Source organism: Thermobia domestica, chromosome 17, assembly GCF_964235325.1.
Source record: "Thermobia domestica chromosome 17, izTheDome1.hap1.1, whole genome shotgun sequence".
NCBI lineage: Eukaryota > Metazoa > Arthropoda > Insecta > Zygentoma > Lepismatidae > Thermobia > Thermobia domestica.
The window spans coordinates 4,804,315-4,828,208 of NC_137470.1; the positions used below are offsets into that span (position 1 = coordinate 4,804,315).

The 23,894-nt window shown below is 35.5% G+C and overlaps 1 protein-coding gene across 1 annotated transcript; it reads left to right on the forward strand.

Annotated features, from left to right (window-relative positions):
- Positions 1 to 1,317: 1,317 nt before the first annotated feature.
- On the forward strand, positions 1,318 to 13,417 carry LOC145674646 (uncharacterized). Its single transcript, XM_081744864.1, has 7 exons — positions 1,318 to 1,922; positions 4,098 to 4,438; positions 5,663 to 5,869; positions 6,372 to 6,540; positions 7,792 to 7,970; positions 9,844 to 10,004; positions 11,072 to 13,417. Exons 2-6 carry the CDS (start codon positions 4,337 to 4,339, stop codon positions 9,874 to 9,876), a joined length of 690 nt encoding a protein of 229 aa, XP_081600990.1. The 5' UTR covers positions 1,318 to 1,922; positions 4,098 to 4,336; the 3' UTR covers positions 9,877 to 10,004; positions 11,072 to 13,417.
- The last annotated feature ends 10,477 nt before the right edge of the window (positions 13,418 to 23,894 follow it).

A 23,894-nucleotide genomic window follows, 5' to 3' on the forward strand; every position in this document is an offset into this window, starting at 1 on the left:
CGCTTAAGTCATAGAGAAGCATTTCCCCAGTACAATGTGCTCGAACACTCAGATTGGTTGCCTACCTGTTCCCCAGATATTTGTCCGTGTTTTACCGCCACAGTGTCACTCCTATCGACTGATTATCATGTTAGAGGCTAATTACTGAAACGGATCTTCCTTCGCTTCCAGCATAAATGTTCGTTGTGTTCATTTGTATCTTATAAGAGTATTTCCCAACCGGTGTCACTCATTCTCGTAGGGTGTGTCGCTTAATTTTAAAGGTTAAAAATCTCGGTGCATTTTAATAATGAATTAAATTCAATTTTAAGACAGATTGTATTAGTCGACGTCTTCAGCGACACCAACAATATAATGGAGTTAATACTTCATAGAAACTTTCAATCTTACACCATCATAGTTTATGCTAGCTGATTGTCCGTTCTTAGCACGGGGTAATATATTTGTAGAAAATATTTGAACCCCTTTTGGATACGTTCTTTAATCAAAGTGGAATAATGAAATCCCAGCTTGTGGCAGGAGTAATTATATTCCAAAATTCATTTCAAACGGCTCAATGGCCCTGTGTGGAGTAGTCGAAAGGACCCGGGTTCGATTCCAGGTGGAGACATGCGGTCAAAAAAGTGTATAAGCTTTTGCAGGCCATTTCTGTGTGAGGTTTCCTGGGTTTTCCTCATCACACCACGCAAATGCCAGGATTGTACCTAACATATAGGTCACAGGCTGCATCCTTCTTTCCCCAATCCTTTTTTCCTTCTCTTTATTCGGATGGTCTCATCGCCGAGGGCCGTCATGCCTTTGTGCATGCCGACGGGCTCACATGCCATGCATGCCGAAAGCCCAGAAATCTAATTTCTAATCCTAATCAAACTGCTCAACCGTTTCCTCGTGATGCGTTCACAAATAACAGACAACATCGATTTGAATATGAAAGAAGAAATTATAGAAAATGACCACCCCCTTAAAACCGGGATTTTCAAAATGCTGAGACACAGGACTGCTTCTTCCTAAGTTTACAGGATCATGAGAGACTGTATTTTCCGAATTAATTTTGACTCTTCGCGCCCACTTAGAGTACGCTTTTTAATGAAACTAACATATTCAAAACCCAGTTCGAGTTAGGCGATAATTATTTGAAAAGTTAATTTCAAATAGTTTAACCGTTTTCCCGAGATCGCACTACAAACAAGACGTTTCATTTTCATATTTTAGATTACTAACAAAAATAAATAAATAAATAAGTGCGTAGTGGACATTCAATGAACAGTGTTGTGAGTCAAAAACGGTGGAAATCACTGCACTACAGGTAAGCATATGTCAAATCAGAAGTAAATTATTTATTTATTTATTTATTTTATTTCAATCACAACAGGAGTACACCTAATAATTGTGTTCCATTAGGCACCGTAACATTATTGTAACACAATTACACTGAAAAAAAGGGCTTGGTCAGGAATACCAAATTTGTTTGGTCAGAGCATTTGGTCACTTTTTTTGGTTAATTTAACCAAAATTTGGTCATTTTGACCAAACGTGTTTGGTCATGAACACTATATTTTTTGGTCAGAACATTTGGTTGATTAATTTGGTTATGCGAACCAAATTTTAACTGATTTGGTTTTCCGGACCAAAATGTCTATTTACAAGGTCACGTGTGTTTATTTGCATTCTGGATAAACATTTCGATTACGAAAGTGTGGATCGCAAAAATAAAAAGAGCTACACGTAGAACAACAATCATATAAGGGACACCGTATAAGAACTGTGTGTAAATGAGTGTAGTGTGCACTATACAAGTTTCTCAACGAAGTCACAGTGATGTGAAGTGAGAAGTAATTGTTACTTTTCAACGACGTAATGGATCTATGATATAAATTTATTAAGAAGCTGGAATTTACCGCAGCTAATCGACGTGTTTCAAGGTAAGTGTACTTTTTCGTATATATTACTTTTGCTGTTAGTTCACATGTACTTATTCTATTGGCTGTAAATTTAGCGTAACAAATACGCCTTGGGTAAACTTTACAATGCACGCCCCAACTGCGCATCGATATGTAGAACCGCTTTCAAAGGTGTAGTAGATTAGAGTAGGGTAGGGTACAGTAGAGTAAGGTAGTTGTAGGAACGGGTTCGCTTAAGGTTAGGGAATTTTTGATCAATTTTCATAGAATTAACAGAGAGTAATTTCTGGTTTCAAAGTGAGTTTACAACCCGGAGCGGGCATTATTAAGTAAAACCTAGCCCCTTACATATGGATAAAGGGGGCATTGACAACACTAGAGCAGGGTATAAAATTGCAGGGGCAAGAGTTGGGGTAATTTCTATTACCACTAGATACTTCCGGAAAGGGGTAAATAAAGTGACACTAACGCTAGTAGTTTGCAAAATAAATTGGTGCATTTATAGTTTACAGATGAACAAAAATCTAAAATTTACGGAAGAAATATGGGTTATTATTTAGTTTCTCCTCCAGATAACTTGGTATTGACTCTGACTTACATGGTAGGGGTTACCATTCGTTATTTGTAAATGTAAAGTAGTCATGAGTATAAGTACAGTGTGAACGTATAGCATAAAAACTACGCATAAAACACTAACCAACTTGTGCTATATGGACACTGAAAACCATTTATGCTATCGAACAGAATCAGAACAGAAGCGTAGCAGTGGGGGCCCGACAGTTAGAAACGATGTGCGTCCGTAGGGAGCAAACGCGTCAGCGACGGTGGGTATTCGCATAAACGAGGTAGTTAACAACAGCTTACTCTAAGTCACAGTACTGGGTCCTGAGCCGTCGATGGATTTGGGAGAGATACTAAATGTCATCCGAAATATAAAGCATAATTTTGAAAGAACATTTCATGGAACGCAAATATAGAATCCTTACCTTTGAAATCGATATTTATCGTGAAATACGCTGATAAAAGCGTGCATTTTTACTTTCGGTACACCACTCGAAATAATTGTTAAAAAAATATATAATTTTCACTAATTTACTTCTTACTGACCCCTAAAAGACTTACGCTGGGCGACATGAAAATATCTCACTTATTACAGGTAAATATCGATGGCCCCACCAGAAGTAATTGTGAAAAAAACACAGTTCTTTTACGATTTGCGTATAAATAAAACTTTCTGATTGTCATAAATATACAGTGCATAAACGTAACCTGTGCTAGGTGGACACTAAAAAGCGTGAATGCTATCTAACAGTCAGGACTAAGCAAAGATGGTGGGCCGAAGCGGCAGCGCAGGGAGCAGGCACGTCAGTGATGGCGGGTATACGCGTAAGTAAAGAGGTGGGATATTGCAATGATACGAGTTTCAATAGCACTTGTCATGCTTTGACACTATTAACGCTCCACTTGTAAACGTAAAATTCAGCTTGTGTACACTATATCATATTTCTTCTGTAAATTTTACAAAATTGTGCTTCCGTAACATGAACCACTACCCCCTCCCTATATATTCGAGTGTATACTTCTTATTAGGTAACTTCTATTAGGTATTCGGAAAATATTACATTCTTCAAAGCATTCAGAGAATAGTGTATTATCTCCAAAAGATAATTCTGTGGTTTGGAGCAAAACGACCAATGTCAGAAATTGCAAAGAGGAGAGAGAGAGAGAAAGAAAAGACAGGCTATGATTTCTGCATAGAACCTTTCATTGTTTGTTAGAAGTACATTAGTCTTTGCAAACAATCGGTTAGCATTAGACTTATTGTTAGCCATAGGTACCCGTTATGTACTAAATTACAAAATGATTTGCATGAGTTAAAAATGCTCTTAAATTCTTGTTGTTGCTTCTATACCCTTGTAACTTTGACAGTATGAAGCTGAAGTATGAAGTTACCATGAACATTTTTCTCTTTAGCTTAGCCCAAATACACCCATTTCTGTAAAGGCAAAAAAAAAAAAAAAAAAAAAAAACCTCGGGTGAGCAACTTCCTATACTCTTTGTGTGGCACATGATCGCGTAACATACCAAATTTCGCTTGGTAGTGTAATAAAACTTAAATGCTTTCACCAGTGTATAATTCTTTTTTGATATTCAGTAAATATCTGGTTAATTATAAACTTTCAATCTATATTTCAGAACAGGAAATAGACGAAGCAGCATTTAATTCATTAACTGATGAACTAATTACTCAGTTAATTCCCAAAATAGGGACATGTGCAAAATTATGAGCAAAATTTAAGGAATTCGTAGAAACAAACACAGTTGAAATTTATGATGTGCTAGATGACGGTTCTCTCTCATTTGCTTCACCATCAGTGTCAACGCCAGATGACTCAGTGTCAGTTCGATCTGAAACTACAGAAAGCAGTTGTTCCATGCCAGCACCTACTAAAAGAGGAACTGATACGATGCTGAAACGAGAGACAAATTTCTCTACAGAGTCTCGGAGTTCGAAGCTCTTCAAGCTGACAGATTTTGTAAGTGTTCTGCCTTTAGTCACTTGAATATGAATTGATACAGTGATACTTATGCTGCAAATATGAACTGTGCAAATATGATTCATTACCAGTCGAAATGTAAAAGATGTTGGCGTTCACCTTTTAATCTGGTGACAGCCTGCGTTATATTTATTCCATCTTTGTTAGTGCAAGTAACTTTTCTCGGGATATCAATCACATGATGTGCTCGTTGTCCAAAATTTCGAGAACAGACGTTGTTCTCATCATCAGGGTCAGTATCATGAGAACAATGTTTGTTCTGGAGACTTTGCACAACAAATACATCACCTGGCTGATATCCCGAGAAAATTTATTTGCATCACGATACCAGGAAAGCATCAGGTACATTGAAAGAGCTTTTGGAACGTCCCACGGTTATGCTGTTTAGACTAAGGTAAACAGGTGATTAATGAAAGTGAACGATCGCATTTTTTTTGTGCTCTCACCGGGAATTGAATCCAGGACCACATACATCAAGGATACACGCGTTAAACACTAGAGTAGCTGGGAGGGCGAAGAGATTGGTATTCAGTTATATTTTCGGTTAGTTCAATTTAAGCGAAATGATATCACGATATGCAGGATCTTTAAAATTGTAACTTTTTTTTTAATGCGTTTATCTATAAAATTTATATTTCCTTGGAGTTAGTAAAAATAGATCATACTAAAATACCAACTTTCGTTCCTTGTCACGCCAGGTCGATACACTTTAGTATTTGTCAAACAATAAACCCAAAGATTCGCGTATATAGTAATGGTGTCATTTCAAAAGTGTGTTCTATAAGAATAGTGCAATTTTAGAGCTGCACAGAGCTTATTATGTTTGAAGTGAAAACACCAATGCTGCTGTGAGCTCCTCGTAAGTTAATTTCCTTAGTTTATAGAACAAACAGACTTAAATGTAATAAGGGACATTGTATATTTTAAGCAAAATTGTGTTTCTTTGAATATCAATCACCAATAATTTGTGTAAGGAATACGTGAAAAGCAGAAATTCTCAGTTTGATTTCTAGGCGTAATTATTATTCATTCATTTATTTATTTATATAGTTATGTATTATTAAATATGGTTATCCTTCAACAGAAGTTAATCAGCTATTAATTTATACAGAAATGCAAAATTGAAATTCTATTTCAGTGAATTCGATTAAGTGATCTTGAATGACGTAATCGTACATATAATGCTGTTTGTTTTTTCCTCAGAATCTTGAGACTTTTCTAAAACAGAGCTTAACAGGCAGAAAAGTTTGCAATGAATATCTTCAAAACAACAAATTGTCTGCTATCACTAGGAAGCAGTTAGTTACAATGTTAATTGATCATTTTATGGAAACGAATGTAACTCTTTGCAATGAAATATTTCAACATTTGGCATTACAGATAAAGGAGCTGTTTCCAACGGAATGTCAGGTATGCATATAACTAACGTTTCAGTTATTATATAGACATTTTATTCACATAACTTTCAATCAATGTTACTGCTGGACATTTGAATAGCATAACTTCGACCTTTTAATATGGGAGAATGAGTTCGACGAGAATTTGGAGAACTATTGAAGCAAATAAGGTGGGGAAGCAAATATGCTGACTTTATAGGGTAAATTTTATGCTGAAAATCTTAACGTGTGCTTTGTAATGTTACCAGTCTATGTGACTATGAGACAAGAATAGTTTATCTATTCCCCCTCCCAAATATATATATATATATATATATATATATATGCATGCGAGAATACCCCATGCAGAATGGAGGGTTTGTTTGTAGAAAACGTATGCTATACTAAAAGTGGAACATCACATAGAAGAGTATAAATACGATAAATTATTCTGTAATTGTCTGAAATGTTTTTTATACATAATTTAATTTATTAAGGTTATAATTCTAAATCTTACAGTAACAATGTCTTTTTAGGAAGTGTATTATATTCCACCAAAGTCACAAGGTCCAAATCAGAAGATTTCAAAAGGAAAACTCGTTGACAAATATAGAAATACACGCAAGTCGTTAAGAAAGTTTGGCATTGTTGCAGAGTCAGGTCCTTCAACAGAAAAGCGTGACACTGGAACTTCTACGCTAGATGGTAATGTTTAAAATGTAATCTAGTAAATGATTTATTCATCTCTGATCATACGTTTAAAAATGAAAGTAAACCTTTGAGTTTTATGTCCCATAGTTATGCCAGGTAGACCAAAGGAGATGGTGATGATGATAAGAAATGAATAAAGTGGGAAGGAACGGGTGAACCCCGAAAAATCCACGCAGACGGTGTCACTTAGCGCGATTTGGGATCAAACAAGGTATCTCACACGTCAGAGGTGAACGCTCTACCACTGAACTACCGAGGCCCCGATCATACTTTAAAATGTGCCAATGATTTACCTATTTTGTGCCAGGGTTTGCAAGAACCATGTTTTAAAAAATGGTTTAGTTTCGTTTAATTATTTTTTCTCTGCTAATTGAACGTATGGAACACACATTAATATAAGTCGATACTAACCTGAAAATATTCCTGTAAGATTAAAACGTGGTTCTTCAATGTTCACATGTATTTCTGGCAAAAATATCGAGTGCCTTTCATCAGGATGGCTCAAAACTTAAAGTGTATATGCGTTCAAGCTCAGTTCAAGCTGAGTATTTCAATAGTATAAGGTAATAATGGGACTGTGTAGATATTGTTACTGTTTACAACATAAAACTACAGTCGAGAAATTTTTCACCTACTCTTCAGTTAAGCAACCAACTAATCTATTAAGGATTAAATAGTGCACTATATTAATCAATACTAAGATTCTGTGTGTTTCTATTTACAAGACTGAACAAGTCCAAATTTTCTATGCTTAATCTTCAAATCCTTCATTACAAGAGTTACTCTGTTCATAAGAAATGATAAGTAGCATTTATTACTAAATATTTTGCGACTTTCTTCGTCGTAGATAGTCATTATACTTATATAGTACCACTATTACGTTATACCATTACGAAGTACTAAGCTAGAACATGTAATTTACATAAGTTCTACATATTTGAAGAATTAAACCATTCTGATGAAAGGCATTCGATATTTGTGCCGGAAATATAGATTAACATTTGAAGGCAATTTTCAAATTCAGCTTCACAGGAACAGTTCCAGAACAGTTTTTTTTTTTTTTTTTGTAAATATATTTCTTTCTTTCTTTTCTTTATTATATATTACATATGGATATAAATACTTGTACAGAGGACTTATGAAAATATAGAATCATTTTAACTGATATTTGAAAAATATAGGAATTTATTACTAAGTTTTTAATGTAATACAGATCTGTTTGGTAAGTTTATTCTTCTCTTTCAGAATGTGGCATAGATATTGAAAACACCTTAGCGTGGTTAAAGCATAGTGTCGAGCCCTGGCAGGAAGTACTTGATCTTTGGAAGAAAACGTTGAAAGTTCGATGCAAGCAAGAGGGCAAAACTGTTCATGAAATAATTTCAACTTGGCTAGCATTGAAGCAGCCTTTGGGCTATACATTGGTAAGTTTCATTTAATTAACCTTCATTCTGTTTTACTACTAAGTACTGTGTTGTTACTGAATAGGCCATAATTTACAAGCATTAAATTATTCTTTGGGGCTGAGAACATTCATATAAAATCTTTTACTTACGTCCAGAAGTTGATTTTTTCATAACGTACATTTTAGAACAGAAGTTTCCTTTAAAATTGTGTCGCGTTTGTACAGAAAATAGTAAAAACCTTCAGGATAAAGTCATACTAAATATTGAAATGACATATACTAGTTTAGGTTTTTGTATGTCTGAGCTAATAGACCTTAGTTGTCATAAAACCATAATAAAAATATATATAAATGATGGACAAATAAATTACTTCCTTGTCCTCTTATGTAATATCTGTTCATGAATGTTGAGATATGTTGAAGCAGGTCTGAACTGCCTGTGGGTTGGTGGTTATCGGTTCGATGCCCGGTAGGTGTATAATTGTATAAAAGTAATTCAGATTCAACTACAAATTATAGATTCCCTCCTGTGTAGCTCCGGTGATGAAAGAGGATAGAGACAATCAATGAATCTTAAAAGTTTTTGCAGTTTCCTTTTCAAAAAGTGAATATTTTGCATTCTATTCAGATTGCATGTTTAAAGAACTAAAACATGTCTCTTTAGCTGGAAATAATTTTTCTTGCTGGTTCCTTGTAACATATTCATCCCCACGCATGGAACACAAAGTGGGAAAGTATTAAGTTCAGTTTATTAGCAACTCGATCTTGCTTTGAACAACTAGATGAAATGCTCAATTGCAAGTCTGAAAACAAATGCTCTAAACCTAAAATTATTGTTTCCATTTTTAAGACACATATGATTAAGTGACCATACATTACAAACACTTGCATTGAGTTTACCTTGCAATGGAAAGAAAGGTAGTCATATTCAGTAAGATAAAAATTGAGAACTTAGTTCTTGCAACACGATGTCACTTGTTTATGAAAGCGAGATCTCAGAAGGACAATACTTACATGACTGATAAACAATCTTTCTTGTGATTGCGTATCAACCAAGCATATACGTACAGCAATAGAAACTTTGACGGTGATTTTTTTTTAATGCATAAAGTACTTTTCGATTCAATAAGCCTTTTTCTCAGTAGATGGCAAATAGTGGTTTTATTGTCTGATAAACGCTAACAATATTGTAGAATTTTCTTCACTTTGCCCTTTGACAAATCAATATGAAACCCTAGTGGCCTTATTTCAGCATGTAGAACCTTGGCTTTACGTTCGGAAGCTTCCGGGCTCAAATCCGATCATCGTGAGTGAAATTTCCCTGGGTTTTTCCTCAGTCGTTCCAGCAAATGCCGGGATGGTACCTGTAATATTAAGTCCAGATCAATACTTTCCCCATCCTTGCCTAATCTATCCGAGTAAATAGACCTTTGTTTATATTAAGCAATATAACCAAAAACCATCATAACACGACGAAAGCCCGTGATGCCACAACCTCAATATGGGTCTAACTGGCAGTTATCGTCAATGTAACATCTTCTTGCACTACGTATGTGGCTTTTGTGGTCTACTTATTTAAGCTAGCAGTAAGTCAATTTCCTCAAGATGTTGGACAACACCAGGGGAAAGCAGGTTGAATTTGAACCCAAGTCCCTAAAAGTACACGCTGTAACTAGTAGTTTGTATTGAAATTGTTACAGTTAAGAAATTTCATTTATGCACCTAAAGGAAGTTGTGATTCTTATAACAAATAGATAAAATACTGACTGAAAAGTAAAATAACAAATGGTAAGGAACACATGTTCGTGGAAGTCATCACTGAGTTTATGTAACAATTAATGATATAATGTTATCAATGTAAATGTTTTAATACAATGGAATTCCATTTCCAGATTGATCAAGATAACAAACGACTTATATCCTGATCATACATCCTTGTTCGTGAAATGGGATTCTGTCAGTAAAAAATTGGAAAAACTAAGGAAGAAACGGCTACATGACGCTTCAGCAGTCGAACTTTTAAGTCTGTTAGACACAGAAAGTGTTACAGAAGGTAATATTATTTTTATGTTTTTTATTCTTCCTTTATTTCTGTTTCATTAACTTGAAATTGTAATTACTTGTACGAATGAAGTAGATTTTTCTATCTGAATCCAGTTTTATTGCAACAAGTATGTTGTAATGATCATATTAATAGTTATACATTGGTTGTATACATAGGATTGTAGCGTAAACTAAAGTCACTTGTGCCTTTCAAAGTAGTATAAAACTGTTCCCGCCAATAATTCTCTCCCCCCCCCCCCCCCACACACACACACACTCTTCAAAGACATACGTTGGAAAGAAAATTCAGGTTACGCCAAAAACCCTGTTTTCGGAGTGTGAAGCTGAGCTACGACGTTTCATTACGTATGAACAAATACGAACTCGATACATTTATTTAATAATTACCAAAATAGTGGCCTCAGTGGCTCAGTGATAGACCGTTCACCTCTGGTGCATGAGGTCCCGGGTTCTAACCTTGCTCCCACCAAGTGAACTTTGTGGTGAACAAACACCGTGTGCGTGGGTTTCCTCGGGGTTCTCCAGTTACCTCCCACTTTCTTCATTACACAATTTAATTCATTTCTCATCACAGTCTCCTTAAGCCTAGCCGGCATAACCGTGGGGCATAAAACTCAAAACTTTCATTTCATTTTAATAACCAAAATCACTTACTGAGGATAAATGTGATCTGTTCTATATTCTCTGTTGGTAAATGCTAGTGAGGAAGTTCTTATGTCTATTTGAGGACAAGTTGTCGAGTTTTCGTAATTTAGTAGCTTCTGTCTTGTTTGAACGTATCGTTTTTGCAGTCAGATATAAATAGCTTTTAAAAACCTTTGCAGCTTTTAAAGCATTTAATAGCTTTTAAAACATTTGCAGTATTAGTATTACTTACCAATTTTTTAGCTTCAAAATAACATATATTTATAGGCACAAAATGCATATGTCATTGTAAATGTGCAATAAATAATGCTTTCAGACTATTGAGGAAGAAGAAGTGTCTTTGTTCTTATATGTAAGAAAAATTATTTAAGTATGTAACATGATCAGTTAACCTCTCTCTGATTCCAACAGGTAATGGATGATGTTCAACCTTTCATGGAAACGAGAGACCTGCAACATTCGTTGAGTGTTCGTTGTTGGCAATTACGGAATAAGGAGCTGCTTTACATACAGCTACGTTAAATAACTTTCGTCTGCAATATAGATTTTTGTGTTTCCTCCGAAAATGAACTCTAAGTGATTTGGCCCCTTGAAATTCGCGAAAACAACCTTCATTAATACATCTAAAGACTCCATTGAAGGATATTCTGTGTTTGAGTTTTAAATGAAGGATAAGTGTTGCTACTAGCATAAAATTTGATTTGCAAATTGAACAAACAGGCATTGTTACAAACAATTCCATATAATTCATTCAATTACGTATAACGCATGGTACTGAAATAACATTTGTTTAGAGAAACGTGATTCAAGCAAGCATAAAATATCAGTAGTTGTATCTGTTTCGACCACTATTGTTTACAGATATTTCATATCAGTTAAAAAAAAAAAAAATCATATCCAACAATAGTGTATCGTCTGTTTATCGTGAGGAGTACTTATGTCATATACAACTTTTCGCAGAAGAAGCCAAAGATGTTCCCCTTCCTTAGGGAATTCTGCGTTAAACACAAAAAAGTTTTAAAACATATGTCCACACCCTTGAGCACGTTGTCTAGCTCAGTTAAGAATAGTTTATAATTTATTTGAAAGATCTTCAATGCTGTTTCCTGGGAGTAAAATTATAACTTTTCTCACAGTTTTTTAACTTTTTTGTTACAAAGATTTATATTTGGCCTAAAAATGTTATTTTATTTTCACTAACCAGTTGATACATGTTAATATCATTGTTTAATTTTGAATAGATTTATATTTGGCCTAAAATGTTACTTTATCTTCAGTAAACAGTTAGTTTCGTTATGTAATTTTGAAAAGACTTATATTTGGCCTAAAATGCTATTTTATTTTCAGTCAGCAGTTGATAAATGTTAATATCATTGTTTAATTTTGAATTTAATATTTTTGTTTAATTTTGAAGTCTGTATGGCTCAGTTGCTATACTCAGTTATAATAAAATTCTTGTGTAGAAAAGTATTGTAAGTACATGCTTTATATCCTAAATTCGTTCTATTTTTCTCCAAAAGTTGATTTATAACTTTGTTCATATATGTGTGTACATGTATTAGAACTTCATGAAAATGTACATGTATTCATGTACATGCATGCTATTCTAGGAATAAACCGACAAGCCTCGAATATGTGTTCAGGACCTCAGTATAAGAAAACCAAGTTTATTTGCAACTTTGGTCGGAAGCGCCTAATTATGCAGATGACACCAATTTAAGATAATTTAAGACATACAAGAGTGAAGAAATGCGTCTGAGCCGTGACTCGAACCCGGGATCTTCGTCTTACCATGCAGATGTGCTACCCAGTCCGCTCTCAGTAACAACAATACATTCTTTCACTCTTTATAACGATGCTGTTCCACAAGGTGGAAGAATGTATGGCTGTTCTGGGAGCGGACTGAATGGTGCAGTGGTAGCGCATCTGCATGGTAAGCGGGAGGTTCCAGGTTGGAATTCCGGTTCAGTTATATGTTTTTCAGTCTTTGTATATCTTTGATTTCGTGCCTACAAAGGGTCTGGTGTGACAAAATTGGTTGTTTTCCCAATTTATCAATATATTAATGTAATTATTTAAATTGATCGTAGGATACTACATTGAATAAAACAATCGAGGAACTTTGGATACGGTTGAGTACCTCGATACGAGAGGGTTGTTTTAATTTGATCCGAAACGTTTGATTACGGAAAAGTAAGTATGTTCTACTTACCTTCAATTGGCCTCATTTCTGTAATTAGGCTTTTCCAACCGAAGTCGCAAATAAACTCTTTACTTATAGTGAGGTTCTGAACACGTGTGCGACGTTTCTCGGTTGTTTTATTCATTGTAGCCTCTCCTGCGAACAATTCTACTGATTATCTTAAATTGGCCCCAGTTACGTAAATATGTATTTCCGACCAAAGTCGTAGATAAACTTTTTTCTTGCATTAACATTTTAAATACGTATGCGAAGTTTTTCAGCAACTAGTTTCTAATTTATTTGAAAAATCTTCAATGTTGTTTACTGGGAGTAAAATTACAGCATAAGTTTGCTTTAAGTTCTTTACGGTTTTTCTTGAAGTTTTGCATTTGATCTAAAAATCTTACTTTCAGTACTTTAACAGATGTTAATATCATTGTTTAATTTTGAAGCCATTGACTCAGTTGCTGTTTTTTTTTTACTATTATTATTTACAGTAAAATGATTTTGTAGAAAAATGTTGTGTGTAAATTCTTTATATATTAAATAGTTTTATTTTCCTCAAAAATTGATTTGAAACTTTGTGTACATATACATAGAATTTTAAATTTACATGTATTCGTGTACATATTTCGTATGTTGCTTCAAAGTGTATATGTAAATCTTATTTGTGAAGAAGTTCTTAATAACTAGAAGCAATAACTTCTAACTTTATATGTGGGTTACCGCAAAAGTCATGGCAACTTTTTTTTTTCCTTTCTTACGAAAATGGTCACGCATCAAAAACTTCTGAAATATCCAAATGGAAGGTTAGCATATACGTAAACGTTACATGTAAGGAATTGTGTAAACATACACATCTCCATCAGAATATAGCACGAGAGAAAAAAAAAAGTAAAAATAATTGTTCGTATTATGGGATGTGTATTTATATCCAATTTATACGTAATATTTACATATGTATTAACTTTCCATTTGCATGTTTAAGAATTTCTTGCTTTGTTACCATTTTCGTTAGAAAAAATTTCCCATGAATTTTGAGATAACCCTCGTATTATTTTCAGTTTAGTACCTATAGCAACAGTATTTGGTAATTGCTACCAAATGGTTTGGTCAAATTCACTAAATACCGGTTTAGTATTTGCAACCAAATTATTTGGTTCCATGAACCAAATTTCGTTCATTTTAACCAAATTTTTGGTATTCCCAACCAAATTCTACTTGTTTGGTCATTATTTGGTCAAAATTACCAAATGCATATTTGGTACTGGTAACCAAATAATAGGTTCCTGCAACCAAACAAATCGTGACCAAACGATTTAGTGCTGGTGACCAAGCGTTTGGTTGGCGCTATATTGACCAAACGATTTGGTACCCAGCAACTATTTTTTGGTCAATTTGACCAAACTTTTTTTTCAGTGTAGCGTTAACATTTACGAGGGGTGATCACAAAGTAAGGTTACAAAGCCTGCAGTGAAACAGATATACAATTACAGCCAACAGATAATAGATACGAGGTTATTTTTCGACGTAGTCTTTATATCGGTTGATACATTCGTCGCATCACGCATGAGTTTGAAGATTCCCACTTGGCAAAAATCCTGTCGTTGCGTGTTCAGCCACGTTGTCATGAAGTGTTTTACCTCCTCGTCTGAAGGGAAGCGATGTCGCTCCTGTTATCTTGAATCAGCTCCTCCACGCAACCTGTGCAGTGATGCCAACCTGAAACGTTATAAAATCCCATCTCGAAAGGCAAAAATTCCCATTTTACTTCTGCTATTCTAATAACAAAATGTTTAACTTTGAAATTGTGAACAGTTAAATTACTGTATATCAGTCATTTTTTTTCAATATATGAGTAAAGTATGCAAAAATTTTGATCGTCTACATTTATCAAACACCTTATGCATACGTATTTTCCTTCATTGAAAGAGACAATTAAAAACACTGATGAAAATAAGTACATTTTGCTGAGAGTTTAGAATTTCCATTGCGATTTTGTACATTGATCTTCCACTGAACGTAATAAACTTCATTCTCCAGTCATTTCGTATGGAACGGTTTAGAAGTTGGACGTTTCTAGCTTTATCTTCTTCTTTTAATTCTGTTCTTTTTATTTCATTTTCTTTTTCCTAAATACTAGAGTATAATTAACGTTTCTTTAGTGATTGTTTCTTGAGATTTTCAAGTCACCGCGTAAATTACTTTAACATGCATTTTATAGTAACAAAATTTGACAATTAGAATTACTTTCATGTTTACTGAAAACTCATTTGCCTACTCGTCCAACGAATAGATATATGAAAATCCCATAAATCCTGCCAATTATTACGAAAATTCCCTTTATCCCATTTCGAAAAAACATCGTCAAAACATCCCACAATATGGGATTTTTCCCACGGGTTGGCATCACTGCAGCTGTGTCCAAATCTGTGATCGATGAAGTTTTTTTCTACTAGTCGCAAACTTTCCACGCCATTCTACGACATGCTAATGAAAAGTTACGCTCTCTCGGTAAACCTCTACCAGCTGCTGGTAAATTTCAGCCGCGGTAACATGTCCGCCACAATAAAATCGAATAAGTAAGCATACTTCTTTGTGAGACCAGTTTTTCAAACGAGTCGACATTTGTGTTTACGTAGCGTAACTAGCGCCGTAGGTGGTGGACAGCTGAAACTCTGCATAGTTGCAAACTCTATATGTTAAAATTATCGCACATTCCTCATTTCTCTATAAGAGACGAAACTCTAGGAATATCGGCCTTGTAACTTTAATTTCTGATCCTCCCTCTTATATACGTATGTTATACACACATTATACGTGCAATACATTATTTGCATTTGATAAATTGGGCGTTATATGTGAGCCGATTATTCCGACATTTGATTTTGAAGAAATTGCATTGTTATATAAAGTACGCATTCTTCTAGCACGCGATGTGTCTAATGCGTTTGTGGGTTGTTTCGTAAGATGAAAAATTACTAGTCGAGAAGAGGGAATGTGAAAGTAGATTTATGATAATAAGTTTTGTGAGTGTATGTATCAACTTACGCAGAAAGCACAAGTGAAAGTTAGTTCTTCTACTTTCAAGCTACTCTAGTGAGTAATGTTGTAGTATCTTGGATATAACTCCGTCATGACTAGGCGGTTAGCGTACGCGTTTTTGCGGATTCGATTCCTGGCCGGAGCTCATGTGGTTTGGATCCCTAGTTAAACTGTACGTCCACGTCTCATATAGCCTGGATGCTGAAAGGGAAGATAAACTGAAATCCAAAAATAAATAAATAAGAATACAAGAAAGTCACGATTACCCGAGTTAATTGGGATCGAGTCTACCTCGGATACGCAAAAACTCGGATAATCCGGAGATAAGCTGTTATTAGTACGCAATATAAATGACAAAATATTGCTTTATACGGGAATTAGTGGCCCGCTGTGGTTCATCGTGCCTCCCAGCTCGCGTTAAGTGGACTTTGTGGTACATAAACACCGTGTGCGTGGGTTTTCTCGGGATTCTCCTATTTCCTCCCACTTTATTTGTTTCAGCATTTCATTCATTTCTCATGATCACCGTCTCCTATAGCCTAGCAAGCAAATTGTGGGAAGTAAAACTGAAAGATTTATTTCATTTTATTAATAGGGGAATTGTTTATTACAGTATGCTAAAACTTATTAAAAACAACTATTTTTATTTACATACAGTACCATATAAAACTTTATTTTGAGAAAGTCAGTAACTGTTTTTTAGGACATATTTTCGTATCTCTCTGATGTTGCGTTGCTGCGCCAACACTGTACGTTGAGAAGGTTAATTGGCGTCAATTAACATTTTTTTGATATCTCGGTTAATCAAGGGGTCGGTTAACCGGGACTCGGATGACCGCTAGCCTAATGTAAATGGTATCTTGTAGAGATGTCTGATTCTTTATAGGTTAAAAATCGTAGGAATTTTGGTTGTATTACTTCAAATTTACGTCAACTGATTTTAATATGTGAATTCCAAATTCTTGCTACATTTTCCAGTTTAGTGCGTATATAAGTAAGGTAGGTGCAGGTAAATACGCCATTTTAAGACTGTTAAACGTAGGTTGCATGCGTAAATCCTGTAGTTTTTGGACTTAACGTACAATCCTATGTAACGTCGTGCTGTAAACGTATAACTGAAAATGTATGTTTTATACGTACTTTCGATATAAGTGTTCCGAATAAACGTATTTTCCATACGAAAGAAAGAAATGTATATAGGCACTCAGGATATCACATACAGATGGACGTATGTGACATACAGCTGACATACGTAATATACGTACATATATGTAATATACGTAAGACTTAGATGTCAGACATCCTGCAACACCATGATGTAACATCTAAAAGGGAAAAGGGTAGTGCGTATGTAACATATGGATAACGTATGTTCCATACAGATTTCCGTAGCAAACATAAGGATTCCTTATATGTGTACAATATACCATTGTCCGGATTACAGGGTTTTCTCAGTGTAATAAAAACATCAGAGGTCCCAGGTTCAAACCCTGCGGAACACCAGAGTAAGCTGTGTATAGTTCAGAGATTCGCAGAGTTTATGTTCACGAAGATACGATGTTCTGAATAGTGATGTCAACCGGATCAGCTCAAGCTCCGGCTCGGCCGGCTCGGTTCAACTGAGCCATCGGTTCGATTCAGTTGCGATGAGCCATCGGCTCGGTTTTGCTCGCCTCAGGTGAGCTATCGGCTCGCTTCGGCTCGAGCCGGCTCGTTGCAATGAGCCATCGGCTCGGTTCGGCTCAGCTCAGGTGAGCCATTGGGCTCGGCTCGGCTCGGTGGTGACTGAGCCGTGAGTCGAGCCGTTGACAAGACTAGTTACGGGAAACTATGATACGAGGTGTGAACCAAGTCGGATATTTCAAGTTTGTTTTCCTATGCGGTATACCTTTATCAAAAATAACATGCATTAATTTATAAAAAATGTCCATAGCACCTTCAACGCTAGACCTATTAATTACAGTTGATAATCGACTGTAGAGATTGCTTGATATAATTGTACCAGATTTCCTATTTTTTAAAAAAATATAATGTTGTGTTTCTGTTTGGGATTCTTTTATTTTATTCTCAAACGCAGAAGTCAACTAAACAAGCATTATGATATACATCTTCAGTGATCATTGGTTGAGATTCATGCATCAATATATCATAATCATCATCATCATCATAGCTATTCTGCCATTATTAGCAAATCAATTGCAGCAACTGAAAAGCTTCCACGAACTTCCGCTAACCTCTTCGTCTTCACGTACGATTTTTCTGTTTTGATATCGTCCATTAATCACAGACTCCTTCGCCTCCCTCTTTTTTCTGCCACCGTACGCTGTAGCGTGTCCCTTATGATACCAAGTGCCCGAACCAGTTCTTTTCCTCTTCTCAACAACACCTAAATTTGTTCTTTTCTTCCCCACCATTTCTAACACACTCTCATTTGTTTTCCGCTCGACCCAGCTAATTCTCTCCATTCTTCACCACACCCACATTTCGAAAGCTTCTAGTCCTTTTTCATCACTTTCGCGTAATGTCCATGTTTTTGCTCCATACAGCACAGTACTCTACACGAAACACGTTCTCTATGAGTCTTTTTCTCAACTCTTTATTCAAATTCCCACAAAAGAAACTTTTCTTCCTACTAAACGTTGCTTTTGCCATTCCTATCCTTGCTTTTATTTCATGTTCGTACTTCATATCATCACTAATAATACTACCTACCCAGTGAAAACTAGACACCTGTTCTATTTCCTCCTTTCTAGTTCTATATTTCACATCGACCGCTTTGTTCCAATCACCTTGGCTTCTGCCTTTCTAACACTTATTTTCATTCCATATTCTTCTAAGCCCTTCCTCAAGTTTTCTAATATCTTATTGACTTTGTTTTTAGATTCCGCAACAAGTGCCTAGTCATTCTATCATCTACCAAAATGCCGTCTTCATTAAATGGGCTCCTTTTAACTGTCTCTTCTAGATAGCATAAATTAAACGCTACGCTGCGTTAAATTAAAAAAAAAAAAAAAAAAATACTAACATTTTCCGTTAGTCAGTCACTTTTTACTATTACAAAAACGCTCTCTGCTATCGGTAATTTTCGATGATTTTGATATATCCTCCTCCCCTCCTCATGTTGTGGGACGCGGCATCGGAAGTATCATTCTTCATCTCAGCGACCCCGAGAACTATAGATTCGACACTAATATCGGTCATTTTCGATCATTTGTAAATGTCTTTCCCTTCCTTTAAGTTACATCGTCAAAGTGATATGACAAAAATCATCTCAGGTTTAAACCTCACCTACATTGAAAATTTGATCGAGATCGGTCTGGTAGTTCAAGCGTTATTAAGTTTTATTTATTTTTATATATCTCCCCCTCCAACCTCCTCCCCTAAGTTCAATCGTCAAAGTAAATAGATAAATACCACACAGGCCAGAATCGCATCTACGTTGAAAATTTGATCGAGATCTCAGACATTTTGAACACTTCTTAAACCCCTCTTGTTGCTCTACTTAACTTCCTTGCCAATAGGACCTGATCTTGGACTTTAACTACATCAGGTGTCACTATTCATCTCAGCGTTCCCAAGAAATATGGATTCGACACTAATATCGCTTCTTTACGATTATCTTTACATGCCTCCCTCTTTCTACCCTCATAATGGTTCTAGGAGTGGTTTAGTTCACTGGTGGCTGAACTTGGACTTAAACAACATCGCGAGTGTTAACATTTATTTCAGCGACTCTGAAAACAGTTGATTCGATACTGTACTGCCGTTTTCGGTTATTTTTACACGTCACCGCTTTCCACCCCATCCGTAGGAGACATAAGCCTCTTATACAGACAGTATTTTTTTCGGACTGTAAGTTACGTGTGTACAATGTTTCGTTGAAATTGTTGCAGGTCTTCCAGAGTTACATTGGAAAATACATATACAGGATATATACATCCATTATTTTATACACATATGTACGAGAAACGTCTTTGGCGTTGCCCCTGTTAAATTCTTGGCCAACTAATATGACCGTTGTTACCCAAACGTTTTCTTATATATCATTGGAACTGTCACCAATCCAATTCGCGACACCGAAAACTATGGATTCGACAGTAATCTAAGGTTATTAAGGACAGTCCGGGTTTTTCACCCCTTCTCACCCCATACTAATTTGCCTCAACTTGAACTTAATCGTCATCTAGAGTGTCAAGTTGTACGAAAACTGTAGTTGATCAGAAGCACACACCAATACTGGTGGTGTCAAAGTGTAGCAGCTCACTTACGCTCTATTCAATAGTACTGTTTCAAAACTGATATTGCTTTTGCCCGTTGAATGAGGGTCTTGTTTTTAATAGTCACTCCTCAGTTCTATTTCTTCTTTGTTTGGGAGATGTTAGAACCAGTGGTCGAAGTGAGACGGTATGCAGTGGTATGTCATACCGCCTCTGGTTTGTCAGTTCTGAAGGCATACCGTCTCTGTTTATTCATTGATTAAAACATACCATTACTGGAAAATAGGTGCTAGATATCTTTAATAAATCCACTTTTTACACAGTAATTGACGAATAGCTTTGTACGTTTAAAAAATCTTATGTAGAAATAATTTTTTAAGTTTAATACGCCCACATTTTTCTTATCTTTTGTTTTTAAAATGAGGTGTCTTCAAAGAATTTCGTCTAGTTTATACTTTCATGTGCCATGTTGAACTTTTTTTTTTTTTGTGTGTGTGTGTGTATGTCTTGCCTTAACCTCTACGGTCCCGAACTTTTTTTTACTGCACCAAAAAATTATTTCTGAATATTTTCTAGTTAGTTATATATATATTTCAGTGTATTAAAAGCAATTTCATATTAAAATGTGTCATAGGGGCAGAGGAAGGGCATGTACTCATTTGAGTACTTTAGGGGCGTACTACATATAGTTGAGTTGAGTTGATTTTAGTTTAGCGTCCCTTTCAGCAGCGAGGCTATATGAGACGTGGACCTACTGATTAACGTGGAATCCGAACCACATGAGCTCCCACCGGGAATCGAAACCGGGTCTCCCACGCCAAAGGCGCGTACGCTAACCGCTTAGCCACGGAGGAGCTCCCGTACTACATATAAATATAAAAATAAATAAAGGATGTTTTTGCTAGAAACGAAGCAAGTATTAGAAGCCAGTAAAGATGGTATCGAGACGAGACGAGACGAGACTTTGTACAGTCTCGGTCTCGTCTCGCTTTAAAAATAGCTGTCTCGGTCTCGTCTCGAGTCAAAAATCACCGTCTCGGTCTCGGTCTCGTCTCGGTCAACAAATGCTTGTCTCGATCTCGGTCTCGGTCTCGAGGACCAAATCTCAGTCTCGTCTCGGTCTCGTCTCGAAAGTCTCGAAATAAATAGATTAAATTAAAATTGTAAAAGTATTATTATTGTAAAGTCTGTCGTTTCTGCTTCTTATTTTGGGCCTTATTCTTGACTTAGAATTATAGTATGGTGTACTTCTTCAGAGCTAATTTGCTAGCGCTGATGCCTTCCATGCGTGTGTTCCAGTTTCAATCATCAGTGGGTATATCATATCTGGGATAAAATTCTAATAGTAATCCATATTTCACTTTCAGCAAAACACTTTCTCATACGGCCTCAGTACTGCCTATACAATTAAACTCTATTAAATTAACTTCAGTACTATATAGTAGTTTATTTCCTTCCTTAAATAAGAATTGTACAATACATTCTAATGGATAACGCAACACCTAGCAGCATGAATGTATTTAATCGTACCGAAATTGAAATTTTACAATTTCTCATTTATTATCCAATACATTCTGTTTGGACTGTCATTTTAAAAACAACATAACGTTCATTATCTGAACAAGTAGGGTAAATTATTACTACAGTATATTTTGTTTAAAATTGATCAAATGCTTTATTACCGTTTCACATCTACGTGTTTAATTGACACCTTATAACACGAAATTCCTGGAGCCGGGTTCGATTCCCGGCGGGAGCTTATGTGGTTCGGATTCCACGTTAATCAGTAGGTCCGCGTCTCATATAGCCTCGCTGCTGAAAGGGACGATAAACTAAAAATCATCTCAACTCAACGAAATTCTGAACTTTGTGGTGGGAGCTACGGTACTCATCTTTGCTATGTGTGGCCTCGGGTTGCATCACGAAACAAGTTAGATTCAAAGTCAGATGTTTCGCATAGTTTGCGTCTAAATTTAAGTACATTCTGTTTCTTATACAAGTTCCTAAAGTTGTAATGCATTACATACGAATACGTATATCCACTGCCGTAACATAGATTAAGCTTATTCCTGAGCTCTTAGCGGTGCATGTGATCTTTATTCGAGAAAACCAATCGTGCGTTCATTACGTTGAAATTTTATATTAATTGAAAATTACTTGCGAAACATGAACATACATATTATATAAGTATATAGGTAATTGGAGCTAGCTGTATCTATTTTCTCTCTCTCCCCAAAACAAGTGATTCTTTTGTATTCATTTTCGTAGTTTTGCAGCAACATGAAGTATTAAATAGTAATATATATATATATATATATATATATATATTTCGCTGTATGACTTTCCTTAAATTTTTGGATCCAATTTTACCCTATCTGAACATTACTGGTAGACTATGTTAAGTCACTTTTTTGTCAAATTGAGTTATAATACTTTTCTTTTTAATGGACTATGTTCTTTCTAGTGGTGTAATAATGTAAGTCTAAAGCCATCTTACTACTTTGTAACTACTTAGTATAGTTTGAAAAACAGTATTATAGATCTTAATTAAGGAACCGGTTTTTCGCTTCTCCTGTAAAATTACGAAATTATAAGTTGGTTTAGTTTACCTCTGAGGTCTCGATATAAAATCATCACCATCATCATAATCAAGCATTATCAATCCACTGCTGGATGAAGTCCTCCCAAGTTTTCTCTACAACTATCTATCTTGGGTAATTCTTTTCCAGGTTACTCCCCAGTTGTTCCTGATTTTGTCTCAATTTCTTGTTTGCTTACATTTCCTAGGCTATTTTTGTCACGTGGTATCCAATCTAAAATTGTTTTCGTCTATCCATCATAATTTCGTCTTGCAATATGTCCATCATATTTTCCGATCTATTTTTAACATTATTTCATTAGTACCAGTCATTAGTTGCCAAATAATTCATTTCTATATATTTGGGCTACAAATAGTTCATATCCTCTACTTTTGGAGCACAGACACGCTACATTTTGATCTTCGGATCTGGCAACACTGACTCAATTATTTAAATCAACACAATGTAAGAACCCCCATTTGCTGTAATGGCTAGTACGCTTGATTTTGGTTCGCATGGTCCCGAGTTCGATTCCCGGTGGCGGTAATGTTCAACGACCGAATTTTTCGGATTCCACTATGATCAGTAACTCCACGTCTCCTTTAGCCGCCCTAGCATAACCGTGAGATGTTAAACTAAAACAAAACAAACCAAAAATCAACACAATGTGTATCACTAACTGTAAGTCTTTGAATAATTGCATATAGCTATATGGTATGGATCGAGTTTGAGGTGGTCGGTGGTCAAACTATAACAAATGAAATGCAGTTAGGGTGTAATTAAAATTTTAATAAAGCAGTGTTTTAATCTAAAAAATACACCAGGCCTAAGGCTTAGGGAGAACAACTAGTGCTACTGAAAAGTTGTCAGTTACGTTTAATTTCAGTTACAATTTGCTTTTACATGTATTGCTGGAACGAAAACTTTGACATTAACATTATAAGTAGCCCAAAGACTATGAAAAACATCGTGTTTTGAAAACATTCTTGAACCATAAAACAAATTACGAGTAATTTTAAAATATTTTGCACTTTAGCTACGTTATTTACACTATATTTATAGTTATTAGAGACCTTCAAAATGTTGATGTTAGTGATATGTATTGTCCTTTGTTACACAGAATAATATATGTGCTTTTGTGGTTTAATTTAATATCTAAATTAGAAATATGTAGAGCTCTTTCGTGGCTAAGCAGTTAGCCTATGGCGTGA

Excerpts from the sequence above, each read along its gene's own strand:
- LOC145674646 (XM_081744864.1), top strand. The coding sequence starts at position 4,337 with ATGCCAGCACCTACTAAAAGAGGAACTGATACGATGCTGAAACGAGAG. Across the intron at positions 5,870-6,371 it reads TGTTTCCAACGGAATGTCAG|GAAGTGTATTATATTCCACC; the intron begins GTATGCATATAA and ends ATGTCTTTTTAG. Across the intron at positions 6,541-7,791 it reads TGGAACTTCTACGCTAGATG|AATGTGGCATAGATATTGAA; the intron begins GTAATGTTTAAA and ends CTTCTCTTTCAG.